This window comes from Ostrea edulis, chromosome 1 (assembly GCF_947568905.1).
Source record: "Ostrea edulis chromosome 1, xbOstEdul1.1, whole genome shotgun sequence".
Taxonomy (NCBI): Eukaryota; Metazoa; Mollusca; class Bivalvia; order Ostreida; family Ostreidae; genus Ostrea; species Ostrea edulis.
Genome location: NC_079164.1, coordinates 79,457,622 through 79,473,118, shown reverse-complemented (window position 1 = coordinate 79,473,118; position 15,497 = coordinate 79,457,622). Strand labels below are relative to the sequence as shown.

Genomic DNA, 15,497 nt, shown 5'->3' with positions numbered 1-15,497 from the left:
GTTTCGGTAGGTTTCATTTCGTTTCGGTGGGTTTCGTTTCGTTTCGCACTTTACAGGTACCCGTGGTGATGCCTCTCGGTGTTATGTGAATTCATATTCAGTTACGTTTTTAATCTTTGAGGCCACAATATGGGATCAAATTTTAATGGGAATAAAGACTGATAATAAAATCTAAAAGTCACAGCAACTGAACAATGGTAGGATCCAAGGTGAGCGATGTGGCCCATGGGCCTCTCGTTTGTTCTTGTTGCATATCCCATTATAGAATTTCCACTTGTATAGTCATCACTGGCTGTACGTGATATTGAAACTAAGCCTAGTGCGTGTATGACTGCACATATATTACAGATATAATAATTATGTAAAATATTCCGTCTCCCATTCTTAGTCTCATTTCGGTCAATAATATCACCACAGTTAGCGCATGTATGGTTAACCTTTGTAACAATCAGAACGGGTCTTTTGATTTACTGACTTTAATATGACTGCCTGTTACCCAAGCATTTTGTTGTCGCTCTGATTTGTCGGATGGTAAGCCTTTGACCTTTTGCTATTCGTGAACCAACGATAATATGACAACACCAGGGTACTAGTAAAACTTTTGTCAACATGAGTTTTATGACAATAAAATTCTGGATAGCAGAGGACAGGATTTTACATAACCATTGTCTTGAAACGTTTTAGAAAAGATATTAGATGTTTTTAAAATTCTTCAATCCACTCCTGGTGGAAGAAGACGTGGTTCTTGAATTGGTTTCTTTAACTAGGGATGCTTTGTACCGATTTTCAACTATCCTAATGATGGTGAAGAAGTAACAATAGTGAGAAGTTATAGACAGACAAACAAACGAAAATCTTCAATTAGAGTGCGAAAATCAATCTAATCAACAAAACATGACTAATTCATGGTATTTCATAGATGATTCATTGTGTTAAAATGAAGTGCATAATTGATTGAATTCTGTTTTACGTCCCTCTTGAGATATTTCACTCATATGGAGACGTCACCACTGCCGGTGAAGGGCTGCAAAATTTAGGCCTATGCTCGGCGCTTATGGCCATTGAGGAGTGAGGGATCTTTATCCACAGGCACCTGAAGTATGGATATTACTACCCCCCCCCCCTTTTTCATAATTTTTTTTTTTGGTGGCAATAATTTCTCTGAAATGTATGAATTCCCAGTTTATCTCATCCCTCTTTCGATTCATGTAATCGTTTCACGCTTTTTGTAAGCTTTAAAGATTGGCCTTCTACCGGTATAATAAAATACACAAGGTAAGAAACAAAAATTTGTAAACAAACAGGGGGGTCCCCGTTTCTGGGCACATTTTCCAAGTAATTACAGCGTTATCTAAGGAATTTTGACGAGCGGCAGGTCGGGGAGATGTCATACTACAAGTCTCTTTCAACTCAAAACCCATCTCATCTCTTTTATTTGACACAATCTTGCGTGCATTGATCGGACAGGGCTTCATCTCTTCCACTGGCAGCCAAAAAGGAGGTCACAGAGTACGAATTTATAACGTGTCGTGTGATTGGTCCGCGAATAATCCCGAGACCCTTCGGATGATCCCGAGACTAAGCAATGTCTTTGCGAACCAATCACACGGCGCGTACAACAAATTAAATAAATTGTGTCCATCGCTAGCTTGTACGTTATAACTATGAAAAGGTGACTACGAACTTATGAATGAATCATGATACTAGACATAGCAATAGAAATGTTGGTGTAATTATTTACGTGTACAATGTATTGATATGCTAAGTTTTATCAAGGCGGATCACAATTTAGCTCAAACGTACACAAAATATAATGGCTCTGTGTCTGTCGGTAACTGATAATGGTATTTGTGGGTAACCACTAATGTCGGTGACTGATATGGCTTTGTGGGTAACAGTGGTTTTGGTGGTTGTGGCTCTGACTGATGATGACTGTGGTAATTGCACTGTGACTGACAGTGAGTGGCCCTGTGGCTGATAATGACTGTGACTGATGACTGTCATTGACAATGACGTGACTAACAATGATACTTTGACGAACAGTGACTCTGTGACTGACAGTGACTCTGATTGATAATGACATTGTTTCTTAGTGATATTATTTTCATTTGAGAAACATTTAGACGGTACACATTAAGCTAAATGTTATGTCCTACTTGTAAGAGTATCAGATTAAGTAGAAAACACGCCTAAGGTACGCGCATATCGCAATGGAGAGTTTGGGGTTGCCTATAGCCTGTCATTTACCAAGCGTAACCTATAACAAGTAAGGAGCCTTCACGTGTGACATCATATTAAATTACTACATGTGTAAGAGCTTATTCTGCATATGATCAGTTTTAAAATCGAGGTAGGTTACTGACAAACACTAGTTGATGTCACCGGGATTTCAACAGTCGTTTAAAGTCAGCAATTCGCAAATTCTATGGTCGTTATAACGATCTAATTCGTCAATACAACCTATCAATGGGTCAAATGCTGTCTGACGTGTTTCATACGGATTGTTAGGCTGTTCCGGGCAAACTGATTTTGACTACGGATTACTTCGTTTACCTTATCAAGACAGTGTTCATGGCTGGTGTGACTAGTCGACAGGGGATGCATACTCCTCCTAGGCACCTGATCTCACCTCTGGTATGTCCAGGGGTGGGAATAAATCACAAGTAGGTCCAGTAGTACCTTTAACCCAATTAGCTAGTTGTGTAGCTCAGTATGTCTAGGCGCCAATTTTATCTGTTCGTGCGTTCGAGTCTAGCAGGGGCTTAGTTGTTTTTAGATTACTTTCTACTAAAACTGCATGTTTTTTACTAAATGATCGATGTAAATTTGAAAATTTTCAATTTCAAAATATTATACTTTTCCTCCACCCTCCAGCGATATCAGAGTTCTCTAGTGAATTCTCTTTACGAAGTAAATGTTCATTGTTTTACGTCTATGGTACTGATGATACACAATATGTGCCTATTTTTCAAAACATTCTTTGTCAAGTAACAAACATCTGACAATTAGGTATACATTTGTTTTAGATGGTATTATTGTAATATCCCTTTTCCTAAAATTCTTACCGGTCGCAGTAACTCTGGTAAAGTGTTCGCTTCATAACCGGGAGGTCGTGAGTTCGAGCCCCGCTAGTTCTATGGCCGCGTCAAACCTAAGACGATCAAATAGGCATCGTCGCAAGCCACGTCTGAAACGTACGATCCTCTTCCCTTTCACCCGTGGCTCTCTGCGTGACAATTTTTCCATTTCTTATAAGCACTCATGACGTGATTCGGCCAATCGAACAAAACTTAATCGGAGATTTAAACTGTTTATAGATATTACTCTGACCAATCAGAACGTTTGTTCTTCCACTAACAAGCGCAAGTTCATTGTGTACACGTGTGTTGAACATTGGCAGTTATGAAGGTGCATTGATGAGGATTATAATGATGTTTTTCTATCACTAAGAACAGGCGGTGAGAAGTCTTTATACTGCCGGGTGTTTCTAATGAAATATTCGGAGACTAATGATGACGAGTGTCGTGTATTGGTAATTAACACCTCCCCCCCCCCCCCCCCCCCCCCCCCATCTATTGGAACAAGTAGACATAAATACATGTATAAGAAATAAACCGCGAAACTGTTCAGATGTCATCGATCTGTTGGATTTTTGTTTACTATAATTTCGGTGCAAAAAGAACACGTTTTCATTGCCACTTCCATTATAAAATATAGCTGTTTTACTTCTATAATCTATTGATAACGGTTTACGTCATTCTCGTCATGCATATTTATGCGAAACGAAGAAATTGTCACGCAGAGAACCACGGGTGAAAGGGAAGAGGAGCGTACGTTTCAGCCGTGGCGTGCGATGATGCCAAATAGGTAGTGATTGCTCCTTCGCCAAACGCTCGGCATTTAGAAGTGAAAATCGCGGTTCTTTCGGATATGACCTTAAAGACGGAGGTCCCGTGTCGCGACAGGCGTGGGCACGAACACGAACCCTCACTGCTACGGCCCTGAGCGCTAAGCATATGGCTAAAATTGTGGTACTACACCTACAGCGGGTGATGTCTCAGTATGAGTGAAAAATTCTTGATGAGACGTACAAAATACAAATACTTAAAACTATCCAAGCTTGTCTGTCAACAAACTGGAACAGTCATTGAACTATGTCAACAAATTGGAACAGTCATTGAACGGCAGCATGGATGCTCCATTAATGCAATGGTAGGATTGACACCGTGACGTCAACATTACTATTTAACAAGGCATTGTAATACCATGCGGGAATGTAGATATAACAATTATGTTATCAGCACTTTAATCCGGAGTCGAATTCTTTAAAAGGTAGTCCCGTCAAGAATTTTTCATTCATTAAGATGTCATCGGTTGTAGGTGAAGTACCACAAATTTAGACCCATGCTTAGCTGTTAGTCTTTAATGGGCCGAGACACGGGACATCCGTTTTTAAGATCATATCCGAACTCGCTTCGAAATGACTACCAACATGTATTTGTCACATATCTGAACTTCCTTTCCTTTGAACTTTCTATATCGATATAAGCCATATCGCATATGTGATATAACTTTCCACGCCCCCTTATATATCACCGCACGAGCCAGCTGACGTGAGGGGAAAAAATAGAATTACGCAATAAATTTTATTCAATGTATTACCAATACAATTAAAAACAAACGTGATAAAAGCGGATAACATGCAGTTCAATGCATATTAAAGATAACACTGCAGTTAGAAAGGACAAAACCACCGTCGGTCCGGGAAAATGGCGAAATGTTAGAAATGTTTTCCCCAAAATAACGCTCACACGAAGACTTTACATCCAGATGGGTATTAGGCATGTTAGAAATATTTTCCCCAAAATAACGATCACACGAAGACTTTACATCCAGATGGGTATTAGGCGTCTCATCAGGATCCGTGTTTTCGGTCCCTGAAGAACATATCTTTTTGGGTGGCGGATCCAATAATTTACTGACTTTGCTCTGTTGAGTTGTAGAAGTCCGTTTATACTTTCTGACAGCATCACTTCTGTGTCCCGTTCTTTCCATAATTAACTGCTCATCTATCCCATTATTGTACAGGGACGTAGCACAAGTTCTCTTTCCTGAATGATTCGAAAAATTTCCGGACAAACCTGCCTCCGAGCACATATTTTTTACAATAGTAGATAATTTGTTAACGCCGACAACTTGGCTCGAAAATCTGGGGGTAGGTCCAGAAATAGGGCGCCTACAAATAAATGTAAAGGAATTTGTATAAATAGTAACAAGTAATCGGGGAATGCTTGAAAATAATCGCGTTACATGGTATTAAAGATAGCAACAAAAAGGGGGGGGGGGTGGTACATGAAACAAAGATAATTATACCATACCTGTAAAATGATCCAGGTCCAGACGATCCAATTAGATCCAAGTAATTTTTGTATATCAAATACAAAGATCTCATATCGGACGAAGAGCTGTAGTGCCTAACATGTTTTGCCTCTATTTTTGGAAGTTTTCCCTTGGAAATCAATATAAGTTCTTTCTTTATCTTGTCCAAGAGTGAATTGGTCGCTTGTGAGAGAACGATGTTCGTCCATGCCGCGGAGTCCGAACAACTTAAAATTGTAATAGAAAACAGTATTTAGCATCGATTTAGAAGATCAGCTCCCAAGCAAGTTTTTATCCCAAAGTAAATTTTCATCATCAGGTGAAATAGGATCAGCTTGCTTCTTTTTAAGTCCAATACCTTTGGACGATATTTCTTTCATCCGCGCATCAAGTGTTTTTCTAAAGTTGTAAAATCGTTTATCATTATTATCCAAAAAATTCAAATCTGTCACACCATTATCACGCATATATCTCAAAAGTCCTGCACTAATCTGATACAGCGTTGCAGCAGGATATTCGGAGCCGTCCTTTCGTCTGCATTCCAAAACAAAGCATGATAAAAAATGATTCAAATCACTAACATTCATCTTAGTTAAGTCTGGAATATTCCCTCTCCAAGCCGCCCACTCATCCCATGTTCTCTTAGCCCAGTTGGTATTTCTACGCGTGTTTTTGCTTTCTTGATTCGCGACCAGTTGTCTAATATCTGCAGTATCTACTTGTTTCACTGATCCAAAACGTTTGTTTTCAAGACTTCCTGAAATTAAATCCTCTGTTGACATGCCAAATTGTCCAAAATCTATGTCATCAAATTCTCCGGAAACTTATTTCGGCAAGTTCATATTTATCTACGGCTTGGCTAAGTGATAGATCGTCCAAATCATCAAAATTTGATAAAAATTCAAAATTGAAATTGTTGACTACGTCCGACATGTTGACCGATCTCTATTTATTTCAGCTTTAATCTTTTTACTGACGTCATCAGCTGTGAGGTGCGTCATCAGATATGTGACAAGTTGCTTACATCATAGAAGTCTCGTACTATTGGATATACAGTTTCATGGGGCTCCGCGCCCTCGATTTTCACGCCCCATGAAACTGTATATCCAACAGTACTCGACGTCTATGATGTAACCTATACATCTACGTCTTATGTTTGACGTGGCCATGGCCCTAGAGGAGTTCGGAACTTACAACTTTCCAGTTACGAAGCGAACGCTGTACCAACGAGACCTCTGAAAATATTTCTTTTCTTGCAAAGGTTTTACATGTGCATTGTGAAAATAGCGACCAGTGGTGAAGATAACGAACAGTGATAAATCTTATAAGCAATACAAAATAGATAGTTGGGCAAACACGGACCCCTGGACACACCAGGTGCCTAGCAGGAGTAAGCATCCACTGTCGATCAGATAGTGTTGTAAATTTCGAATAATGACCGATTGTACATTCTATGTAGTATAAAAGTATTTATTCATAATATACGTGTATATGTTTGCCTTTTTCACTATAAGTGTGTTCATACATATATCAATTTTACCAATGGAATCGATAGCATCTCTTTGTATTTTTCAGGTGCTTTTCTCATTCCATATTTCATAATTATGTTTCTCTGTGGGATGCCGCTGATGCTCCTGGAGATGAGTTTTGCACAGTATTCCAATTTAGGGCCTGGAAAAGTCTGGGTTTGTTGTCCTCTGTTCAAAGGTTGGTTCGTAGAATTTTATTTGATTTCAAGAATCTTTTGTAAATAAGTGTTACCAGCTCTAGGTGAACTGTTGCAAATTTTGATCTCTACTAGACGTTGTGGACTAATCGATTTATCAGTGATTAGTTCTTTATCCAACAGCTACTATCAGACGGGACAATCTCACCCGTAACATTCAGTTGCTACCAATTCTAACGTTCACAGTCCACTAGTTCGAAGGTTCACTAGTTCGAAGGTCCACTAGTCCGAACGGAACTATACTTTACTGAGGTGCGGGCAGCATCATATAGGCTAAATGTCACTACGAAGCTGAAGACACCGCTAACTAACTCGCTACGATTGATTGTTTTGATGTTTTCCGCCACACTCAAATTTTTTTCCAGTTATCTGGTAGCGCCCAGGTTTTGTTGGTGGAAGAGAAAACCCAGATACATTGTACCTGGGAAGAGACCGCCGACCTTCCGAAAGTAAACTGGGAAACTTTCTCACTTAACGGCGTGAGCGGGATTCGAACCCGCGCCGACCAGAGATGACTCGCTACGAAGCCCTGAAATACTGTGGCATTGCTTTAACTTTTGTTTATTGTGCTGTCGTCTGTCGTAGCAAATTTAAAATCAAGATTGATCAAGAAGAATATGTTAAACATAAATGAATTTATTCAACATCACACTTATGTCCAAATCTTAATTTGTAAGGATTGATTGATTGATAATTGTTTTAAGTCCCTCTCGAGAATTTTTCACTCATATGAGACGTCACCACTGCCGGTGAAGGGTTGCAAAATTCAGGCCTATGCTAGGCGCTTATGGCCATTGAGCAGGGAGGTATATTTATCGTGCCACAACTGCTGTGACACGGGACCTCGGTTTTTGCGGTAAGGTGAAGATAACGAACAGTGACCAATCTCATAACTCCTACAAGCAATACAAAATAGATAGTTGGGCAAACACGGACCCCTGGACACACCAGAGGTGGGATCAGGTGCCTAGGAGGAGTAAGCATCCCCTGTTGACCGGTCACACCCGCCGTGAGCCCTATATCCTGATCAGGTAAACGGAGTTATCCGCAGTCAAAATCAGTGTGCCAAGAACGGCTTAACAATCGGTATGAAACACGTCAGACAGCATTTGACCCAATGCGAGGTTGTATTGACGAACTAGATCGTTTTAACGACCATAGAATTTGCGAAATGCTGACTTCAATCGAGACTGTAGAAATCCCTGTACCATCAACTTGTTTGTCAGTAGCTTACCTCATCCGAAGGACCACCCCATTTAGACCTATTCTAACCTGGATCCTCACGGGACTAATTTGTAAGAAATGTTTATTCCACTTCAATAGTTCAAGGTCATTTCGCTTCAGTATCTGGTATGTCCGTCATTGGTATCAATAACTGCTTGGCATCGTCTTCTCATTGATGCAATCAGATTTCGAGTAAACTGTCGTGGGATGTTATTCTACTACATTTGCAACGCATTCACAAGTTGTTGCAATGTCTGAGATACGGTTGACGTTGTCGGACGTAGGGAGAGGTGTTCAGCCTAAATTACCGTTTTTTAAACACAGGAGTGAGTGTTCCTTTCATATTGTGGGAATGAGGAGCACCCCACCTTACCTCTGGAGTTTATTTCTCTTCTTTATATAAATAAGTAGATTTTAACCCATTTTAAAACTAATGGCAATGGATAATGTGGTGAGTTGAGCGGGATATGGGGAGTCCGTGCCTCTCCTCATTTGAAAGAAATGGAGCGTGTAAAATGGTGCAATATCGGCAAAACCTCTCTCCTGGATCCCCCTTTATTCAGACAAAGTGTTGTCCACTCATTGATCCACTACGACCAAGAACGCACCCGAACGATTTTGTAAAGACAGGGGTAGAGGATTAACTTTGTATGGACTACGCGTGTGTGTCCATGTTGTGGTGTGTTCGTTCCAATATAACATTAGCCATATAATTTTGAATGATGCCTAATGGCATTTTCATATTCCATATGAGCATTTTTTGTGATAAGACCTTTCTATTACAGTATTTATACATGTAGTAACTGTATTTTTATCATTATTATTCTGTTAGAGTTACTTCCCTTTGTTTAGACCCGACCGGGTTTCTTATGGGCGTGCCGGGACTGTAGGACCCGGCCGGTGGGGGATTCTAGAGTGGGATAACAACTTACATCAGAACCCCTCGGACTTATTTTGGGACTGGGGCTAAATTCTGAATTATACAGCTTTTAGATGGTAAATATCACACTCCCTTTGACTTATTAGTCCTCTGCCGACGAAGTCGAAGGGGAGTTCAGGTTTGCGCTCCGTCCGTCTGTCCAGTTTTCCACACTTTTTTCTCTGTCTTTGCAGATATTTATTTTATATTTTGTATGTTGCATTACCATAACAAGTTACAGATCAAGTTCGAATTTCGTCTTGGTCCGTTGATTTTACAATTAGTTATGGCCCTTGGACTTAGAAAATAACATGGATTATCAGTTTTCCGGACTTTCTTTGGCTGTGCTTGCAGATATTCATTTGATATTTGGTACATTGCTATAACAAGTTACAGATCAAGTTCGAATTTCGTCTTGGTCCCTTGATTTTGCATTTAGTTATGGCCCTTGGACTTAGAAAGGTAGCATGAATGATCAGTTTTCTGGACTATTTTTGGTTGTGCTTGCAGATATTCATTTGATATTTGGTACATTGCTTTCCCATAACAAGTTATATATCGAGTTCGATGGGCAGCGATAATTCTTGTTAAAAAGAAAGACGGAACGACACGATTCGTGTCGACTACAATAACAATAGTAGTGGACGAATCTTTAGACACTCTGTCTGGAGCTCAGTACATCAGTACTCTTGATCTAGCTAGCGGATATTGGCAAGTTGCAATGGACGAATCTGACAAGGAAAAGACTGCGTTAGCAACCCACAAGAGGTTATTTCAATTTAAAGTTTTACCCTTTGGCCTTTCTAATAGCCCGGCTAGATTTGAGCGTCTTATTGAAGCCATACTCTCAGGACTACAATGGGGAAAATGTCTAATTTGTCAGGACGATATTACTTTTGGTTCAACATATATTATCACAGCTTCAAAACGGCAACGAAGTTGTCATTACCTATGGCAGCAAGACCTCTCAAGATCCCAGATGGGATCTTGCACAACATATCGCTAACTTTTGGCTGTGGTTACACTTTTAAAACAATTTAAGCATTATCTATATGGCCGACTTTTTCTTCTCAGAACAGACCATGCGTCCCTAATATGGCTTAAAAATTTTAAGGAGCCAGAATGTTTACTGGTGCGATGGTTCTCTCTGCTAGAAACTTATGACTTCACCATGCATCACAAGGGATGTCTCCATGACATCGCAATTGCATTATCTACCTTGCTAGAAAACCTCGTAAAAGATGCAAAAGCGAAAACTGTGAACAGTGTTCAACTGTTGAAAAATGCTCTATAAGTGACCAGCCATGCTACCTGCAGGCACCACCCAACTCATACTGTAATAAGACCAGAGTCCAACTGGTTGGAACAGTGGAGTTTAAAATTCCTTGAAGATCAGCAGGAAAATGATCCGGCTATTAGAAAAATAAAATGCCTTCTTAAAGAGAAAGAACGTCCAATGATGAACGACCCTAATCAATTTGTAAACACCTTCAGGCTTGCTCAGAAAGTGGAACCGACTGAAAGTAATAAAAATGTTTTATACAGGGTATGGGGAAACAAAATAAACCATATTCCAGTTAATGGCACCAAGATTCATGCGGAGAGAAATAATGCAACAATTGCATAATAACCGTACCCGAGGACACGAAAAGACTTGACAGTTTGTCAGAAGTCGATTTTATTGGCCTGGCATGTCCGATGACGTTAACCGTTGGTGCTAGTCATGCAAACCCTGTGCCATGAAAAGGAATATCGGCCATGCAACATTATACAGAGTATGGTACCATGAAATATATTGCCATCGATATCGCAGGTCCACTACCAATGACCAAAAATGACAACCGGTACATCATGGTTATTGGAAATTATTTTTCCAAATTTCCCTTTGGTCGATCATAATGCTCAGACCATGGCAGGCAAGCTGGTTACAGAATTTATCTGTCGATTTGGAGCACCCTATCGCATCCATACAAATCAAGGAAGGGAATTTGAATCAGATATATTTTCTGCAATTTGTACGCTCTTAGGAATAACCAAATCGCGCACCACGCCATACCACCCCCAATCTGACGGTATGATCGAGAGGTTTAATAGAACCTTACAGAGATGATAGCTATATTTGTAGACGAAAACGGAACTAATTGACAGTGGGATGACCATCTGCCTTACTTAATGATGGTATACAGAGCCACAATACATGAAAGTACTAAAAGTACTCCAAATCTTACTATGTTAGGGAGATAAATATTTCTACCAATTGATGTCCTTGCTGGAAAGCCATCTACAGATCTACCAAACACTGAATGCTCCCATGCTTATGTCGAATGGGTTAAAAATGTGATGGAAAATGTCATAAACAGAAACGATATCACGATATCAATTTAAAGCCTCGAGTGTTTGGTACAGCCCAGTAGCTAAGTACTTCGTTACTAGCTTGAAAATACGGATGTATATTTAATTGCTGTTATAAAATTTAGAAATTCATTTCAAAATTAAGGATTATCTCCCTCACGCATAGCTCTTATCCTTAGATGAATTTGACTCCACTTTTTTGGCACACTGTTTTTCCCTATAATAGCTCTAAAACTTCATTGTTACTTCGGATTTCAAACATTTCGGTTGAGCATCACTGAAGAGACATTATTTGTCGAAATGCGCATCTGGTGCATCAACATTGGTACCGTATAAGTTTTACGTACAGGAGATATGGTGTAGAGATGATATCCTCCTAAAGCTCGTCAGATTGGGCCATATTGTGTTATTCAGAGGTTCTCAGACATTACTTACGAAATCCAACAAAATGCTACAGGGAAACTTTTAGTTGTCCATGTAGACCATTTAAAGCAAGTCAAAGGCGACGGAGAGTCAGAGAATCAGTATGATTCTGATCATGAAGAAGTCGTTGATTTCCGAGATGACGATTCATTAATGGATTCTAATGACGATAGTATTGATTTAGCTGAAATTGACCCTCAAATTCGTTCATCTTCACAGTACCCTTGTGTAAAATTATCTCAGAGAGGAAGGTTTAAAGCTGTATGGTCCGAATTACAACATTTTTTTCCACCTCGTAAAAACGCTATTAAATCATCGAACGTATGTAGTTATGAGGCTGTATGGCATATCATACATTATTGTCCCGCAACGCGGAAGGGGACATAGAAATACCGGTGTCCGTGCGTCCTTCCGTCCCACTTCACCTTGTTGATGTAACTCATAAACCGCTCAACAGATTTTGTTTATATTAAGTATGATTGTTAGTCACAATGTGTAGTTAATCATATTTTGCTGCCATTTTGATTCAACAATTTTGACAGGAGTTATGGGACTTTGTTGAATTTGTACATGCTACACTATAGGAACACTTTGTGGACGCAACTCCTCCGAAACCACTCAATGGTTTTGTTCATATTTTGTGGGATTGTTAGTCACAATGTGTAGTTAATCATAGTTTGCTGCCATTTTGATTCGACAATTTTGACAGGAGTTTAGGATTTTGTTGAATTTATACATGCTACATTATAGGAACACTTTGTGGAAGCAACTCCTCCGAATCCGCTCAATGGGTGTTGTTCATATTTTGTGGGGTTGTTAGTCACCATGTGTAGTTGATCATATTGTGCTACCATTTTGATTCGACAAATTTTATAGGAATTATTGGACTTTGTTGAATTTGTACATAGTACACTATAGGAACACTTTGTGGACGCAACTCCTCCGAAACAGCTCACCGGATTTTATTCAAATTTTGTAGGATTGTTAGTCACCATATGAAGTTTATCATATTGTGCCGTCATTTTGATTCGACAATTTTTACAGGAGTTATGAAACTTTGTTGAATTTGTATATGCTACACTATAGGAACACTTTGTGGACGCAACTCCTCCGAAACAGCTCACCGGATTTTATTCAAATTTTGTAGGATTGTTAGTCACCATAATGTAGTTGATCATATTGTGCCGCCATTTTGATTCGACAAATTTTACAGGAGTTATAGGACTTTTGTGCTTCAACTTTTTTTGCGGCGGTGGGGGACACATGGACATGGCTACTTGTAGCAATCTTGTTTCACCTGTTTCCAAAATCATTTAATTCTAAATCGGTGTTTACAAACAACCGCGTCACTCTGCCATTTCAAGTGACAGTCACGTGACCAGTTCAAACTTTCAGATCATCGGTGGTCTTATTTGTGTAAAGCTGTGTATTTTGTTACAACAGTACCGTGCCATAAGTTTAATCGAAATAAATTTATCAAATACCTCTGAGTAATTCGTTGTATTACGCTCTTTCAGCCTTAAAACTAGATAGTTGCGTCTGAGTTGTTGGGATTCTCCTGACGCGCGTGGGGCTATTTATAGACGTCTAACACTGTATAATTTATGCGTTATCTGGACCACCTCGGACCTTTCACTGAATACACCGTGCTTTGGGTGAAAGGCCCGAGGTTTTCCAGATGATTTATACATGTACCACACTATATTTACTTTCTAAATAATATTCTCACTGTTTTCTTTTATATGCAAATGTTTTCAAGCATGTAATTAAAGGAAAGTTGATAACTTTGTAAAGTAATTAATCTGCTTTAAAGTAATTATGTACAAAAATAATACACTAACATCGGGTCATACAGCTTTAAGCCGGCAGCTAGATATTCACCCTAATTCTAAATTATTTTTTATTGATTGATTGTATCTTGCTTAACGTCTCGCTCGAGAATTTTGCATTCATATGGAGACGTCACCAAGACCGGTGAAGGGCTTCAAATTTAGGCCTATGCTCGGCGTTTACGGCCATTGAGCAGTGAGGGTTCTTTAGCGTGCCACACCTACTGTGACGCGGGACATCCGTTTTTAAGGTCATCTCCGAGGACCCGTGACATTCACACCTGATGCCTAGCGTTCGGCGATGGAACTATCACTACCCGTTTTAACGACTTGGGTCTGTCGCGGCCGAGATTCGAACCCCGGCCTACCACATGCGGGGCGAACGCTCTAACCTCTAGGCCACCGCGGCGGTCCTAAATTATTCGAAGATCGGGGAGCATATTGTTTTTGTCATTTTGTCTGAAACTTTAACCTTTCCGTGGGTACCAACATTTTTGACCCTGTGACGTTGGCAATGGAGTTTGACCTACTTTTTGAAAACTTTAACCTTGCTAATAACTTTTGAACAGTAAGTGATAGAGCTTTGGTATTGTACATGAGTATTCCTTGTGACAAGACCTTTCCGTGGGTATTGAACATTTTGACATTTGACCTTTTAATTTTTTTTTTTTTACATTGGCCATAACTTCTAAATGGTAAATATTAGAGCTTTCATATTGTACATGAGCATTTCTTTTAACAAGATCTTTCTACTGGTACCAAGATATTTGCCCTTGTGACCTTGGCCATCTTCGGAATTGGCCATTATCGGGGACATTTGTGTTTCACAAACACATCTTGTTTTGTTTTTTTGAAATGGGGAGGAATGTAGTATTTATTAAAAAAGAAGAAAGACTTTGTTGAGTATTCTTGCGCTTCAGGGAGTTAAATGTCTTTGGTAGGCATGAGTTAGTAGGTCGTGTAAATTCCTACTGGTTTATTTTCACCATGAGTGCTTGTAGATAGCTTTCGGTGACTATGTTTGAAAATGTTATACTGGAGTGTATAATGGGTAATGTTGTTGTATACTTGGTTAATTCACTGGGTTGACATTTTGTATACCCAGGGTGGGGGAGAACATCTATCTTTATTATACTCCCCGCAACAAGTTGTGGGGGGGGGGGGGGGATTATACTGGAACCGGGTTGTCCGTCCGTCTGTCTGTCCGTCCGTCTGTAGACGCAATGGTTTCCGGGCTCTAAAGCATTATCCTTTCCACCTACCGTCACCATATCATATATATGGACTACCCATGGGATGAAGATGTTCCCTATCGATTTTGGGGTCCAAAGGTCAAGCACACTGGACATCGAAGTAGCAATATGGTTTCCGGGCTCTAAAGCGTTATCCTTTCCACCTACAGTCACCATATCATACATATGGACTACCCATGGGATGATGTTCCCTATCGATTTTGGGGTCAAAAGGTCAAAGGTCAAGCACACTGGACATCGAAGTAGCAATATGGTTTCCGGGCTCTAAAGCATTATCCTTTCCACCTACCGTCACCATATCATATATATGGACTACCCATGGGATGAAGATGTTCCATATCGATTTTGGGGTCCAAAGGTCAAGCACACTGGACATCGAAGTAGCAATATGG

At 39.8% G+C, this 15,497-nt stretch overlaps 2 protein-coding genes across 4 annotated transcripts in view; one reads left to right on the top strand and one right to left on the bottom strand.

The window, feature by feature from the left end:
- LOC125679325 (sodium- and chloride-dependent glycine transporter 1-like) overlaps window positions 1–15,497 on the top strand; it is a 37,321-nt gene that overhangs the window by 3,222 nt on the left and 18,602 nt on the right. Inside the window, exons 1-2 of one of the 3 annotated variants that reach the window (XM_056162131.1) lie at window positions 6,674–6,769; window positions 6,955–7,086. The exons of 1 other annotated variant lie outside the window; for it this stretch is intronic. In XM_056162131.1, coding sequence (XP_056018106.1) covers window positions 6,984–7,086 — 103 coding nt within the window. In that variant the 5' untranslated portion in view covers window positions 6,674–6,769; window positions 6,955–6,983. Of the gene's footprint in view, window positions 1–6,673; window positions 6,770–6,954; window positions 7,087–15,497 lie in introns of those variants that run through there. One more of the 3 variants, XM_048918453.2, reaches the window with a different exon arrangement.
- On the bottom strand, window positions 4,639–5,483 carry LOC125679428 (uncharacterized). The gene is made up of 2 exons (XM_048918656.2): window positions 5,379–5,483; window positions 4,639–5,236 (listed from the first exon to the last, which is right to left on the bottom strand). The coding sequence occupies exons 1-2, from the start codon at window positions 5,450–5,452 to the stop codon at window positions 4,708–4,710; spliced, it is 603 nt and encodes a 200-aa protein (XP_048774613.2). The 5' UTR covers window positions 5,453–5,483; the 3' UTR covers window positions 4,639–4,707.